The 15,922-nt window shown below is 40.5% G+C and overlaps 1 protein-coding gene across 2 annotated transcripts in view; it reads right to left on the bottom strand.

The window, feature by feature from the left end:
• LOC119775395 (limbic system associated membrane protein) overlaps nucleotides 1-14,793 on the bottom strand; it is a 747,266-nt gene extending 732,473 nt beyond the window's left edge. Inside the window, exon 1 of one of the 2 annotated variants that reach the window (XM_038273363.1) lies at nucleotides 14,535-14,793. In XM_038273363.1, the coding sequence (XP_038129291.1) occupies nucleotides 14,535-14,598 (64 nt within the window). In that variant the 5' untranslated portion in view covers nucleotides 14,599-14,793. Of the gene's footprint in view, nucleotides 1-14,382; nucleotides 14,438-14,534 lie in introns of those variants that run through there. The other variant, XM_038273365.1, reaches the window with a different exon arrangement.
• Nucleotides 14,794-15,922: the final 1,129 nt, after the last annotated feature.

Genomic DNA, 15,922 nt, shown 5'->3' with positions numbered 1-15,922 from the left:
CCAGTACCATTTTGCGAGGGCTGCAATCTCACATGAGATCTCCAGACTCTCTCTCCTAACAACTCCTCCTACTCCATTGGGAAAGAGGCATTTCAGGGACAGCCAAGAGACATAGCGCCTCCAGCATTTTCATGTCTGTCCCCTGGGTCTCCTTACCATGGGATGTGTCTGGGACACCTCTCAAGGGGGGTGTCCAGAGGGCATCCAAAACAGATGTCTAAGCCACCTCAGCTTATTGCTATCAATGTAGAGGAGAAACAGTTCTGCTGCAAACCTCTCCTGATCGGCAGAGCTCCTTACCCAACCTTTAAGATAGGGGTCGGCAACCCGCATGTGGCTCTTTGGAGACCCCCTTGTGGCTCCCTGGAAAAAATGTATGATACATTCATTTTTTTGGTTTGTTTATTTCAATATGGTGTGCAGGAGGTCAAACAGACATTCATTATGTTTTCCAATGCTGTAAACATTTGTATAATAAATAAATTTAAACAATATATGCAAACATTTATTTCAAAATGTGCGTCAAAACCTGCAACACATGTCTCAGCGCGGCACGGTGCCAGGCAAAGAAAGCGGCGAGTGTTTCTTGGGCCATGCATCCCAAACGAAAAAAAAAGGAAGATACCTGATGAGAACAGAGGATTCAAAGAAGAATGGACCAAATCATTTTCTTTCATTTTTTAATGCGGAAGAATTGCTTTGGCATGAGAATTTGTCAAGTAATAAAAATAGTAATGTGGAAAGGCATTTCCAGGGAAGGCATGGTAAATATGTAGCCGATCACAAAGTTGTGAGTGAGAAAAAGAATGCGAGAACTTCTGGATAAATTAAGGGAGAGCAAAGATAGATTTAAGAAAAGGATTGTATCTCTAAACTCCACTACTGCTGCTAGTTTTGTTTCAAGCATGAAAAAAAAAATGTCCACAGAGTAAAAAGGTAGCACTCTGATGGAGGTATGTTAATTTTTTTCCATTTTCCCCCCCAAATTCTCAAATTAAAAATATCACCAAGGAACGCTGGTAATGAAGGATGTGGGATTTCGGGGTTAGAGAGCACTGCTCTGATGGATGTCAGTTCCTCCTTCGTTCCTCATGACTCAATCAACTCCTCCCAACACAAACGTCCACCATAGAAAGATTCCTTTATTGTGTATCTATAATTTCATCAATGCAAGAAAACTTAAACCCTGCGGTGAAAGGCGGTGAGGCGGTGTGTAGTGAACTGCACGCGGTTAGAGCTTTGACTGCTCCTCCAGGAGTTTAACAAATGCATTGAAGACGTCAGCATCACAAAGAACATCACCACCCGGGCAAACCAATGACCCTGGATGAATGGGGAGTTCCGGAATTCGCTGAAAACACGAAACCCATGATAGAGAGGCAATGAGGACATCACATGCCAACTGGAACAGTGCCACCAGATCAAAGAAGCAGAACTACAGCTGGAAGATCCAGGATCTCTCCCACGATGCCAGCAACATCAGGAGGATGTGACAAGGCATGCAGGTGATCACAGACTACAACACAACCCCCCCGGCAGTAAAAGCCATTCCACACCAGAGAGAGGAGGCATTAACCTTCACATAGCTGAAGTGAGGAAAACTGTGAGGAGAGTTAACTCAAGAAAGGTCCAAGGCACCAATAACATACCTAGGTGGATGTAAAAGGACTGTGCAGGTCAGCTGACTGCTGTCCTCATAGATATTTTCAACACCTAGCTGGACCAATCAAGAGTGCCAGCATGCTTTAAATCAGGTTCCCCTCAGGGCTGCTTCTTGAGCCCCCTGATGTTCACCCTGATGACACATGACAGCATCCCTAGGTTTACCATCAATCAAATGTTGAATTTTCCAGGGGCCTCATCAGAGACAACAATGACCAAGACTACAGAGAGGAGGTGGAGCAGCTGCTGGACTGCTGCAGAGATAACAGCAACAGGAAGAACTGGCCTAACCATGCTCCACTGCTCATCAACAGCTCAGCTTTAGAGGTGGTCAGCAGCACCAAATTCCTGGGGGTACACATCACAAACAACCTCACCTGGACTGTAAACAGCATCTCACTGGTCAAAAAAAGCACAAAAGCTCATTTAATTCCTGCAGAGTATGAGGAAAGCCCACTTCCCACAACCCAGCCTCACTACCTTCAACAGAATCACCATAGAGAGCATTCTGACCAGCTGTCTAACTGTGTGGTGTGGAGGCTTCAGCGCCGCAGACTGGAAGAAGGTGAGAAGAGTGGTGAGAATAGCAGAGAGATATTTGGGGCTCCTCTTCCCCTCCATAAAAACATTTTATCCCAGTGTTGCATGCATAACATTATCAATGATCCCTCACACCCCACCATTGACTGTTCTCCCTGCTGCCCCCCGGGGAAGAGGCTTTGCAGCATTCGATGGAGATTCCAAAACAGCTTCTTGCCCACCTCCATCAGACAGCTGAACTGTTGAGAAAACTCAAAATCATGTCACAGACTTTGCATCACACTGACAACACCAAACCAAACCACTGCATAATTGCACCGTATATATTTAATGCTCTGAACTTCCATATCAATGTGTTTTTTTGCACCATGTTTTTTTCTCCCACACTGTTTACATTTCATCACTCCTGCACTTAAATAAATGGAAATGTCATGAAAGCTGTAAAAAACTAAACTAATCTTGTATACACACTGTGTATACAAAATGACAAAGTTGTATAAGTCGAAGTAAAGATGGAGTAAAAGAGTTAGGTTCCTACTATCATTAAATATGGCTAGATCAAAGATCAAGTGTCTGCATGGTTCGGAATTTGTGTTTTTTTTAAATGATGATTGTTTGGCAAAAAAAGATAAAAAATTCCAGTCCTGAAGGAGAAGTTAGTATTGATAATAAATAATAATGACAAATAGCACTTCATGTTAAGATTCCCAGCATCCCCCAGGTGGTTCACAGCAAGGTCCACAATGGCTGGGATAAAGATGAGCTCCTTCAAGTCTGAGGTCCTGGTTCTTGACCAGAAAAAGATTAGAGGAGAGATCCTGCCTTAAGTGATGGAGTTCTTGAGGTCCTCTACATATTTTAAGTCAGGGGAGAATGGGGAAGGAGATCGATAGATGAACAGCGCAGCTGCCACATTGTGGTGTGAGGTGGTGAAGATCCAGGTGAGCAAAAAGGTAAAGCTTTTGATTTCCTGGTGAGTCTTTATAGCTGCCCTCATATATGGTTATTATATCTGGATCAGGACCAAAAGGAGATCTTGGATACAAGTGGCTGAAAGGAGCTTTCTCTGCAAGGTTGCTGGGTACTCCCTTAGAGAAAGAGTGAAGAGCTGTCTGTTTTCCATATGCAGGGGTCAGCTGAGGTGACTCGGATATCTTTTCTGGACGCTCGGACGCACGGATGGCCCAGGGTATGCTGGTGGAGGACGTACGTGTTGGGTCTCCCCCCGCGGAGCAAGAGCACTTGTTTGGGAAGAGGAAATCAATTCAGTTCATTTTATTTATATAGCGCCAATTCACAACATACACTCACCGGCCACTTTATTAGGTACACCTGTCCAACTGCTCGTTAACACTTAATTTCTAAGCAGCCAATCACATGGCGGCAACTCAGTGCATTTAGGCATGTAGACATGGTCAAGACAATTTCCTGCAGTTCAAACCGAGCATCAGTATGGGGAAGAAAGGTGATTTGAGTGACTTTGAACGTGGCATGATTGTTGGTGCCAGAAGGGCTGGTCTGAGTATTTCAGAAACTGCTGATCTACTGGGATTTCCACGCACAACCATCTCTAGGGTTTACAGAGAATGGTCCGAAAAAAGAAAAAACATCCAGTGAGCGGCAGTTCTGTGGGCGGAAATGCCTTGTTGATGCCAGAGGTCAGAGGAGAATGGCCAGACTGGTTCGAGCTGATAAAAGGGCAACAGTGACTCAAATAACCACCCGTTACAACCAAGGTGGGCAGAAGAGCATCTCTGAACGCACAGTACGTCAAACTTTGAGGCAGATGGGCTACAGCAGCAGAAGACCACACCGGGTGCCACTCCTTTCAGCTAAGAACAGGAAACTGAGGCTACAATTTGCACAAGCTCATCGAAATTGGACAATAGAAGATTGGAAAAACGTTGCCTGGTCTGATGAGTCTCGATTTCTGCTGCGACATTCGGATGGTAGGGTCAGAATTTGGCGTCTACAACATGAAAGCATGGATCCATCCTGCCTTGTATCAACGGTTCAGGCTGGTGGTGGTGGTGTCATGGTGTGGGGAATATTTTCTTGGCACTCTTTGGGCCCCTTGGTACCAATTGAGCATCGTTGCAACGCCACAGCCTACCTGAGTATTGTTGCGGACCATGTCCATCCCTTTATGACCACAATGTACCCAACTTCTGATGGCTACTTTCAGCAGGATAATGCGCCATGTCATAAAGATGGAATCATCTCAGACTGGTTTCTTGAACATGACAATGAGTTCACTGTACTCAAATGGCCTCCACACTCACCAGATCTCAATCCAATAGAGCATCTTTGGGATGTGGTGGAACGGGAGATTCGCATCATGGATGTGCAGCCGACAAATCTGCGGCAACTGTGTGATGCCATCATGTCAATATGGACCAAACTCCCTGAGGAATGCTTCCAGCACCTTGTTGAATCTATGCCACAAAGAATGGAGGCAGTTCTGAAGGCAAAAGGGGGTCCAACCCGTTACTAGCATGGGGTACCTAATAAAGTGGCTGGTGAGTGTATGTCATCTCAAGGCATTTTACAATTCAACCGAATCATACAGTCAATTTTATTCAAAGTTTTATCTAAGGAAAACAGGTTGATTATATTGACTCATTGACTCGAAGACAAACAATCACTCTAAGCATGTTTGTAGCAAAAGTGGAGAGGAAAAACTCCCTTCTAACAGGAAGAAACCTCCAGCCGGACCAGACTCAGTGTGAGCGGCCATCTTTCGAGGCCGACTGTTTCAAGTAGACAGAAGCAGACATATAAAAAGAAGCATAGACACAAAAGGCAACTGTAAACCAGTTCCACAGGCGGCCTCGTTCAGGAAACACACAGCCAGGCAGACGAGCTCAGAGCCAGCTCCCATGTCAGAGGATGAAGAGAGCACATCCAGCCAGTGACAGTGAGAGAAACAGGACTACACTGAAAAACAGGCTGATCTTGAACATCTATAAACAAAGGTATTGATGGCAACAGCACAGCTGATATTTCTCTCCAGGATGAATGTCCCTCTGCTGAGACTTTTAACTCACCAAGTCCCAGATAAGTGAAAGAGTACGAGAAAACACGGGTTACTAATTGTTTAAATTGAATGTTAATTTTATCCCTGGTAAAAAATGATTGTTGTTCATTTTAAAGTACATTCCTTACTTATTTCTAAATTAAAAGACGCAGAAGAAAATATTTGACAAAATTGGTAAACGTGCTACAGAAAACATTTGCCTAAATCTAAAAAAAACAACAACATAAAAAACGAATATCCAAAGCACTTTAAGGGTCCAGTTAATTTCATGACCAGTAAAGCTAAACTTCAATCATTGAACCTAACAGCCTTCAGCTCATATTAAAGACTCTATTTGAACTCTACTACTCTGAACAAAAAGGCTAATAGATTGTTTAATTAGCGTTTGCTATAATCCAACTCTGTTCCTTCAAGTTCAGTTTTTACATAAAGATGAAAAAGAGCGATAAGTAATTAATAACGCTGCATTAATAATTTACTGATTCAGTATATTTGTTGTAGCAGGCACTCTAACTTGCAGCATTTTTTCTTCCTCATGTCTTTCATAATCAAAGTGTTTTACTCACCAGACATCATCAGACTGCTTGACAGCGTCAATCTGGTAATCTGCAACAGTCACTCTGGACCTATGAGGACTCTTAAAAGATATCTTTTAACTGTCACACTCATACAGCCTTTTTTACTCATCTCCAAGACTGTATGAGCCTTTCAGGACGACTCAACTATATTTTCTGCTTCCCTACAGTGTTTGGTTCTTTAACTGTGCAGCTAATATCTTAGTTGAAAGCTTTTGTCCAAAGACTTGTCCTCTAGCCGTGGTCTGATTATCCAGACTGAGCTGTGATTACATTTCTGTGTGCCCAGAATCTGTGGTAGAACACTCCAAACTAAACACAATCTGACTCACAGAGATAAAAAAAATCACGGCTCCAAATGAAACTAATCACTGCAGTTGGCTTTGATCAAAATAGATCATGATGGCAATTCAACAAAATCTCCGGTTATTTCCAAACTAATAGCTGTTACATATTTCCTTTTTATTTTGTTTAATAATTTTTCCAAGTACTGTATATTTCCCCAAAAGCTACCAAAATCCTCCATTCAATATCTGGTATCAAGCTTCACTATCCTGGACTAACATGTTAACATGCTGGGGAAAAAAAGAGAATACTGTGTTTAAATTGAATTACTGAAACTTGAATCGCTAAGAATGACAGGGTTTCTTTACAGGATTACCTTATTGAATGCAAGATTAATAGAATATATTTATGTGGATTTAGTACTTAAAAGGTAAACACTTAACCAAGTCCAAAGGTGCTAATCCTCTAATCCTCTAAAACTGCCTCACCTCCGATTTTTAGAGATTCTCAAACACAAAAAGAAACAAACTGACAGTAGTGTATGAGAGCATGAACATTTGCGTGTTAAGCCAGTTATGAAGGAAGAAAAATAAAAAAAAAGGTTTAAAAGGTAAAAATTGTTATTAGACTTATTTCGGTGCTTAATTATTTTATGTTAGATATTCTTTTTTAATAAAGTACAGAAGCTATGGCTCTATTAATCATGGTAAGTCACCCTGCTCCTGGAGGAGCAAAGTGGCCTCAGATCTTCAATACAGTTTTGCTATTATACTAGTGGTTACAGAAACCCGAAAATTAGCAATAAAATTATAGTTTTTGTCTCAATGGAATTTTTTTCTTTATCATTATTTAGATAAGCTTGCCTATCTGTGCACTCCTATCGCTCCTGTCCCCACTAATGCTCCATTCCAAAATGGCACCTGTAACGAGATGAAAAAAGAACAGCACAGCCGAAAGACATGGTACGAGACATACAATAAAGCAACACCTTGAAACTATCGCTAAAGTAAAATTATTAAGTCTGACATGTACTCTGTGTTACCTGAAGATATGAATGAGTGGGCTTTCTGTATGGGAGTGGCAGGTAGGTTTGATGAAGGCAACAGCTACCAATCCCACAGCTGAAACAAAATAAATGTCCCCGCAGCAGGATGTAAACATAGCTGCTGCTATCCATCGTTTTGTCAGAATCTAGCATTTCTTCTTTGAAAGAGGAACAGCAATGGTGGAACGGTTTAAGTCGTTGTGGTTTCTCACCAAATTTCCTGCTATTATTTGTTACCATAATAGGTGAAAAATAAACTTTGGTAGGTTGCTATTAGGTTTTGCTTCACCCAATAACGCCAGGAAGTTCAGCATAATGTCCTTCCTTTCCAGATTCAATGGGAGCAGTCCAAGATTAATAACGTCTAGAACTAAACTGAGAACAGTGTGCTTCACATTATTAAAGTGGCCTGCCAGCTTATGATTTAGATGCCTTTTGGTAAATGGCCCTTTGTGTTCTTTTTGGTTGGCAGTCTATATAAGCCTGGCTGCTAATTTTGGCCGGTTTCAAATTGCTGAAATATGAACAGTGGCATTAGATGAGCCAACTGAGGCCTGCAGTGCTTTAAAACGTTCTGGGGTTTTTATGTTTGTTTATGTCTGGATGAATCGTCAAAGCTCTCTTAGAATATTTTTAATAGAATGTCGGGTTGGCTGCCATATTAAGGCCTTTGCAACCCTTTTACTCAATAATACATTTTAATGACAGTTTTTCATTTGTTCTTGGATTTCTATGATGTGTAATGTGTTATTTTACATCTCTTACTCTTCTTCATGTTTCGAAACAATGCATATCAACTGAAACTGAATTTCACTTTTAAAGTTGATTAAAATCAGATCAAAATCATCCATTTAAGACTTAAACAATCTTAATAACCATCAGGTTCCGGGGGATGTTTCTTTTTTTACCTAAAAAATATCTGTATTTTAATTGATATCATTTAATAAGTGCATGCTGTATTTATCACATTCTGATATTGTTTTAAATGTGAATAAAAAATCTACAGTAGCACCCTTTTAAAATGGCCCTTCCCAGCCAAAAGTCCCCTTCCCTCCAACTTCCAGCCACTGGAGTGACCCCCTCTTGCATGTTTTTTTTACTCTGACTTCACCATTTCACTGAATTTCAGGGTCTGACCAGGAGAAGGTGCTTCTGTTTAGATATTAATGTCTGCAAATCATGACAGAAAGAATATTTTAGTACAAAGATTGATATTGTAGGGGACAAGCCAAGGACAAGCGAAGGGCCTTTCAAGGAAAGTGGGGAATTTTGAATGGCTACTACTGTAAGTAGTATAAAAAATAACCAAAAATAACAAAACAAACAAAACACACAGATGAGAAATTTTAACCAAAGGGTTAATTGGCTTGTTAAATTCTTTATTTTCCTTTTTTTCTCTCTTTTTTTCACCTGTTGGGTTAAATCTAGTTCTAACTTTTCTTTTCCCTCACATCAGATCACCACTGGTTAAGTCAGGAGGTGGTTAAACCTAAATAAGAAAGTTTTAGGAGGCTGATCTATCATCGGCTCTTACTGATTTCTTGTGTGTAAACACATTTGTCTTAAAATGCCCGTAGGTGTTTTAAACTATTAACGATCCAGCAGCAGATGATAGCATACGTCATTTGTTTGACGGGTTGAGAAGAAACAACAACATACGGTCAATTACAAAACATCTGAACACATCCGCTACACAACACCGTGTTTGTAGAGGGTTTTTATTTGTGTTGTTGCTTTGTCTTTGTGATAATAAATTCTATATAAATAAAGTAAAAAAAAAAATCTCCCTTAATATGAGAGAAAAATCACGATCCTGTGCATTTCTTTTTTAAATGAAACTAACATGTTTTGGATATTAATGAAAGGAGATTTTTTTCCCTTGATACACTTCTGCAAACAAGTCAAAAAAATTACAGAGAAAACAAACAGTAACGATGACAGAATATAATTTATGCTTAAGGAGCTGGCCTTGTTAGGGAAAGGGAGCGTACCTGCTTGATTAAAACTGGGTTCAGCATAAGATAAATGCTTAACTTCCTAAAGGCAGCCACTTAGCTGCGTACTGAGGAAGAAGAGAGAGTATGCATAATATATTCCCACAGTTTATGCTGTTTTGTTTGATTTTTATAGCAGGCATCTTACAGTATATATGTTTACTGGCTACAAGTATGGAAAGTCTGGAACAATCAGGGTCGAATGTTGCATCAGTTGGGCCCTGAGTTTTAAAAGTAGGCCTGCAGTGAGATTGAAATCACTGCTGATATGAGAAGTAAGACACAGTTTAGTTGCAGTCACATTTTTCCTTTCTACATAAAACTAGGACGTATAGAAACAAAGAACAAACTAGGTGGAGAATAATAAAATAAGTAAGCTGAGTATTGAGAGATGTGTGATCTGTGGGTAAACTAATGTGTGAAGAAGATTACAAGAGCCAAATGCTAACCACCCTAGAACAGAGACATGTACTGACAGGAATATTAAGTAGTTTCTTTTTTTTCCCAGAGTAAAAAAAATATACATAAAAATTCCAAAGCTGGCTCCTAAAACTTCCCATTTGTCTCATAAAGGTTTCTCTCAACCAGCAAATAGATCCACCAAAAACTTTAGTGAATCATACATCTCACTCTAAACTGGTAACTAATCCAATTAAGTTTACTCCTATTGAATTCATTTATTTTTAAGTGGTCAACTTAAACCATGGTAAGTGAATTAAGTTGGTTAAAGTATGAAGGGATTTCAAATGATACTGCCACCTGTGGCCAAAACACAGAACTGCAGCGTTCTTCTGCTCATTGTTCACAAGGTTTTTTTTATTTTTTAACCTTACTTAGAGCTTTCATTGGTGTCTGAGTTGGCTGGATGTCTGGCGTTTCTGTTTATCCACAGAATCCATACTGAATGTAATGCGCCAACTGAACCCGCTTAACACAAACCAGAACAACTGTTACAATGGTTTTTTTGCTTATGGCTACAATAGTTAAGTTAAAAATGGAAGAGCAGCCTATTATGAGGTGAACGTCGCTTTCCTTTTTCAATTTTTTTGAGCAAAGTTACTTTGATGTGTTGCTTAAAGGTATAGTGGAGGATGTTCTTTTTCCCAGTGGATGATCAAAATAAGTGGTCTTCCTAATTGTAAATCATTCTGATGACATGTTCAAGCAAGGCCGTCCTACATGCTCATCCCTATTTTCACTTACTGATGGTGAGTCTGACATAGTGGAAAATTTTCAAAATCTTCTTTTGGAAAGTAAGCTTGTATGAGCAAACAAACAGCAACCTTTAAACAAAGCATTCACAAGGAAAAAATGGGCTTGTGCATGCTTTTGCACATGTTCAATAGGCGTTCCCTCTCAGCGGGTAGTGGGTTGTGCATGTGGATTTTCTTTTTTTTTTTAAGTGGGGCGGGTCTTTTCAAAAATTCGCAAAAAACCTCCACTATACCATTAAATTGAGTTATGATATGCCTAAAATGAACAGCGTTGCAGTGGTAGGCAGCACATGAATTATGGTATTGCCAAACCTAGCTACATACCAGCAGTGGTAGGACCAGCAGGTACGAACTTTGAGAAGGCAAACTGGTATTTTAACCAAATTCTGAGTACTTTTAAAATTGACTAATCCACTTCGCCTTATCTTGTTTTCTGGTGACAGTGTTACGGGTCACAGTTTTTGTCTGGTCACATATTTTGTTGTAACACAACGGAAACTTACGACCCAAAGTACATTCTGAGAAAAGAGACTGTAGGATAAAAGATGCATATCGGTAAAGGATGAAATGAAAAGGTTTGTTTTGAGATAATCTTTAGTAAAAACTTACAGAATGTCTCCTTCAGCTGAATTTCATTATTTGTGACCATTATTTGTTGTCATTTTACGTTTCACAGGCAAAAATATGATTTGTGTGCTAATAATAAAAAAAATGCTAATTTTGTTAGTTCCAGCTAAGAATTTCCAAGAGTATCATGCATAGAGCCAACATATTCTCATTATCAGTTCGTATGAAATCGTACAAAAAGTTATGCACAGTATTTCGTAAGTTTTTCCACGAAAAAACAGATCAGTGAGCATGTGCAGCCAGACAGACGAAAAAAGCAGATCCGCGGACGGACGTAAAACTGGGAAAAACAGTGCAATAATTACTTCTTGATGTCTCTAACTACGTTACTTGCTGTTTTGTATCTTAGGGTTAGGGCTAATTGTATGTTAAATTCTATGTTATTGAATGGTGCGTAAGATGCGCATAAGGATATCTTGTCTCGAGGCAAGACGTAAAAATATGACGAAATACCACGAAAAAAAACGTCAAAAACTTACTAAATTACTGTGCATAACTTTTCGTATGATTTCATACGAACTGATAATGAGAAAACACTGATAGAGTGCAGTGTCTGAAAGGGGAGTGTTATTTATTTTTTGTATACCCACCTTCCTTTTATGAGAAAAAAATGAGAATTTACACATTTTAGAGTCATTACTTTCCAACATAGATACATTTTGTCCTTATTGAACAGGAACTAAGAAGCAAAGTGGAGGAGGTAAACCGGAAATGCCAGTGAACCCTGTCTCTAACTTGGAGCTGTAGGTTTACTCTTCTTGTTGGGAAAAAGAGGCATCTGAAAAGCATCATTCCTGCACAGGAGATGCTCTTTGTTTCAGTGAAAAAACAGAAATTGTTTATGAAAGGAAAAACTACATCAGCACACCCAACTTCCCAGGGAATTTAAAGATGTTTGGAGCTGGCATTGGTTGTTTTTTCTTTAGGTGATTTTTTTTTTTAAATCAGTTTTTATATAATTAGGACTTATTCAAAAAGATGTACAATTAAACAAAATAGCACGTGCTTAAACCTACAGGTGCTGGTCATAAAATTAGAATATCATGAAAAAGTTGATTGATTTCAGTAATTCCATTTAAAAAGTGAAACTTGTATATTATATTCATACATTACATACAAACTCATATATTTCAGATGTTTATTTTGTTTAATTTTGTTGATTACAAATGACAACAAATGAAAATCTCAAATTCATCATATCAGAAAATTAGAATATTGTGAAAAGGTTCAAAATTGATGGCCCCTGGTGCCACACTCTAATCAGCTAATTAACTCAAACCACCTGCAAAAGCCTTTAAATGGTCTTTCAGTCTAGTTCTATAGGCTACACAATCATGGGGAAGACTGCTGACTTGACAGTTGTCCAAAAGACGACCATCGACACCTTGCACAAGGAGGGCAAGACACAAAAGGTCATCGCTAAAGAGGCTGGCTGTTCACAGAGCTCAGTGTCCAAGCACATTAATAGAGAGGCGAAGGGAAGGAAAAGATGTGGTCGAAAAAAGTGTACAAGCAAGAGAGATAACCGCACCCTGGAGAGGATTGTGAAACAAAACCCCTTCAAAAATGTGGGGGAGATTCACAAAGAGTGGACTGCAGCTGGAGTGAGTGCTTCAAGAACCACCACACACAGACGTATGAAAGACATGGGTTTCTGCTGTCGCATTCCTTGTGTCAAGCCACTCTTGAACCACAGACAGCGTCAGAAGCGTCTAAAGAGAAACAGGACTGGACTGCTGGTGAGTGGTCCAAAGTCATGTTCTCTGATGAAAGTAAATTTTGCATTTCCTTTGGAAATCAAGGTCCCAGAGTCTGGAGGAAAAGAAGAGAGGCACTTCATCCACGTTGCTTGAAGTCCAGTGTAAAGTTTCCACAGTCAGTGATGGTTTGGGGTGCCATGTCATCTGCTGGTGTTGGTCCATTGTGTTTTCTGAGGTCCAGGGTCAACGCAGCCACATACCAGGAAGTTTTAGAGCACTTCATGCTTCCTGCAGCTGACCAACTTTTTGGAGATGCAGATTTCATTTTCCAACAGGACTTGGCACCTGCACACAGTGCCAAAGCTACCAGTACCTGGTTGAAGGACCATGGTATCCCTGTTCTTAATTGGCCAGCAAACTCTCCTGACCTTAACCCCATAGAAAATCTATGGGGTATTGTGAAGAAGAAGATGCAATACACCAGACCCAACAATTCAGAAGAGCTAAAAGCCACTATTAGAGCAACCTGGGCTATCATAACACCTGAGCAGTGCCACAGACTGATCGACTCCATGCCACGCCGCATTGCTGCAGTAATACAGGCCAAAGGAGGCCCAACTAAATACTGAGTGCTGTACATGCTCATACTTTTCATGTTCATACTTTTCAGTTGGCCAACATTTCTATAAATCCTTTGTTTTTATTGGTCTTCAGTAATATTCTAATTTTCTGATATGATGAATTTGAGATTTTCATTTGTTGTCATTTGTAATCATCAAAATTAAACAAAATAAACATCTGAAATATATGAGTTTGTATGTAATGTATGAATATAATATACAAGTTTCACTTTTTAAATGGAATTACTGAAATCAATCTACTTTTTCATGATATTCTAATTTTATGACCAGCACCTGTAATGTGGCCACGTGGATAACAAGTTCAAAGGTGGAAGTTAAAGTCTGAAACAGTCCTTCTTTGGATCACCTGTGTCTAACATCTCAGCATACTTGATTCAAACAGAGCAGTAGAAACCACACCAAGCTCACTGTTTTTACTTCTTGTTGCAGCCCTCAGCCTCAAGTGTTCAACAGTGTTTTCAAACCCTCCAACCCACACTGAGCTGAACCAAACCGCAACTAAAACATCAGATAGAGCGCACATCTAGTGCGCGCTCTTCCAGTCAGCAGAGAGTCATTATTTCTGTTGACACGTAATTCCAAAAGGTAGGCAGGAGAATTGAGATAAAAATGATCCCCCCCCTTTCCTATGTCTCCTGGCTTCTTTGTCATCTTCAAAAAACCCTCATGAATCACATCCACCTGGAGAACACTCCACGTTTATGGGCTCCCTGCCAACAGAAGAGCTGCGCCCTATGGGTCAGGGGTGATCAATCCAAACTGAATTACGCACGACTGTTGAGAGCAAAATAAAGTGCAAGACGGTAAAGAGTTTCAAGCAAACCAAGATTCCCTAGACTGAAGCTATGTGCGCCCATCATGTCTCTCTCCAACTCAGCTGCACCATCATCATCCAGCTGCTCATCCTCACTGTAAGGAGACACATCTAGTCTTATCAGCAACTTTGTTCAGCCTGAACGCAGCGCTTCTGTTACCCAGTGTGAAGTCTGGGGCTTCACCGCGGAGGCTGCACACTTCTCTGCCTTGTCAGATGTTTTCAGGGAAGATAGAGACTCCACATACCTTCAGAGCTCCAGTCAGCGTCAGACGGAGAGACGCACATTTAAACATCCACTGTAGGTGTTACTTTCCTCTCAACATCCGCGGACAAAAAAAAAAAAGAAAAAAAAACCCGTCGGGTCAATTAAAGAGAAATGAATGAAACGATCCCTTGCCTTGAAATCCAAAGAGTAAAGCGATCCCGGTGATCCAAGCCGTGGGGATCCAGAAGTAACGCATGGTGTCCGGTCTCCGGTGGCTAAAGCTCCGCGCTCCTGCAGAAGAAGCTCCGTCTCCAGCGGTTAAGTTTCCAGAAGAGAGAGCGCTGCAGGTGAAGCCAAGCGGAGGAAGGATTCCCAATCTGAGAAGAGCCAGTGAGTGCTGAAAAGCAGAGCTCTGCTTTGACTGCTCCTTTCACACGGAGAGTAGCGACCCCTACTGAAGAGCTCTCCGAGATGAGGATGCCTCAGTGCGGGTCTGACTGTGGAGGGATTCCCTGTGCATGTTCAAGCCATATGATTACAGTTGAAGCATTGTTTTCCATAGACTACCACTAGCAGATTTATTTATGCAGTTATTTATATTTTTATGTTTATGTCAGGGAATAAAGCAGATAACTCTCAAAAGATTATTAAGCAATTGGAGTGTCAGATTGAAAAAAAAGAAGCAAAAGAAAGGAGAAAAAAAATATGTCTGCTTCATTTATAACTTCTTTAGGGCACAGAGGCGTAGCCAGAAAATTCCAATAAGGGTGGCCAGTCAATAACCAAAGTACATTGAAGGGTGGCCAAAATGCACCAGAACCTCAGGGTCAATCTATATTGTTCCAACAGGAACAAGCACAGCATCCATATTTTCTGAATAAAGACAAACTATACTTTCCTGCAGCCTTTGCTTAGCCTCGTGAGACCATCCTGATCTTGCGAGCTTTCAAGGTTTCACTCGCAGATCAGTCTGGCTACTTTCCGTTAAAGAAAATTTGGAGCCGTTCACCAAACGAACGTCCAATCAGCGTTGGCTTTGAGGCGGGTTGAGGTGTGACGCAACGAGAAGCGCGACAGTTCAGTCTAAAGAACATGGCGGCTTCAGCCGATGAAACTAGCGTTAGCGTGGCTATCGAGCAAGTTTTATTGGAATTACAGAGTATTTCTTCACTGAAAGAAGAGCAAAACACTGCTCTGGAGGCTTTTCTCAGAGGAAAAGATGTTTTTGCTCTTCTCCCGACTGGTTTCGGCAAGAGTAGCCTGGCTTGTGGTTGTGTTTTCGTCGTCGCTCTGTTAGTACGTCGTTTGCTTCGTTAATCTGATTGGTTTATTTGGCCCGTCTATCACCAACATAGGCCAATCAGCTAACCAGTATTTTCGCCCCTTCCCAAAATTACTTCAACGGAAGGTTTCCAGATGGATATGTGGAGCAAATCCATCTGGCGGAGTCAGGTTAGATGAGATGTACTGTGGAACATTTTTCTCCCTTAAAAAAAAAATATTCTCTGTCAACATTCTGTTGTGTCTTTTAAAGCAGAACAGAAAGAGCACACAAAGTTTAGCATCTCATTTTCATTTCG

The sequence above is a fragment of the Cyprinodon tularosa genome, unplaced genomic scaffold, assembly GCF_016077235.1.
Source record: "Cyprinodon tularosa strain WSP-4 unplaced genomic scaffold, ASM1607723v1 ctg87, whole genome shotgun sequence".
Classification (NCBI taxonomy): domain Eukaryota; kingdom Metazoa; phylum Chordata; class Actinopteri; order Cyprinodontiformes; family Cyprinodontidae; genus Cyprinodon; species Cyprinodon tularosa.
This window is presented reverse-complemented; position numbering and strand designations above follow the sequence as displayed.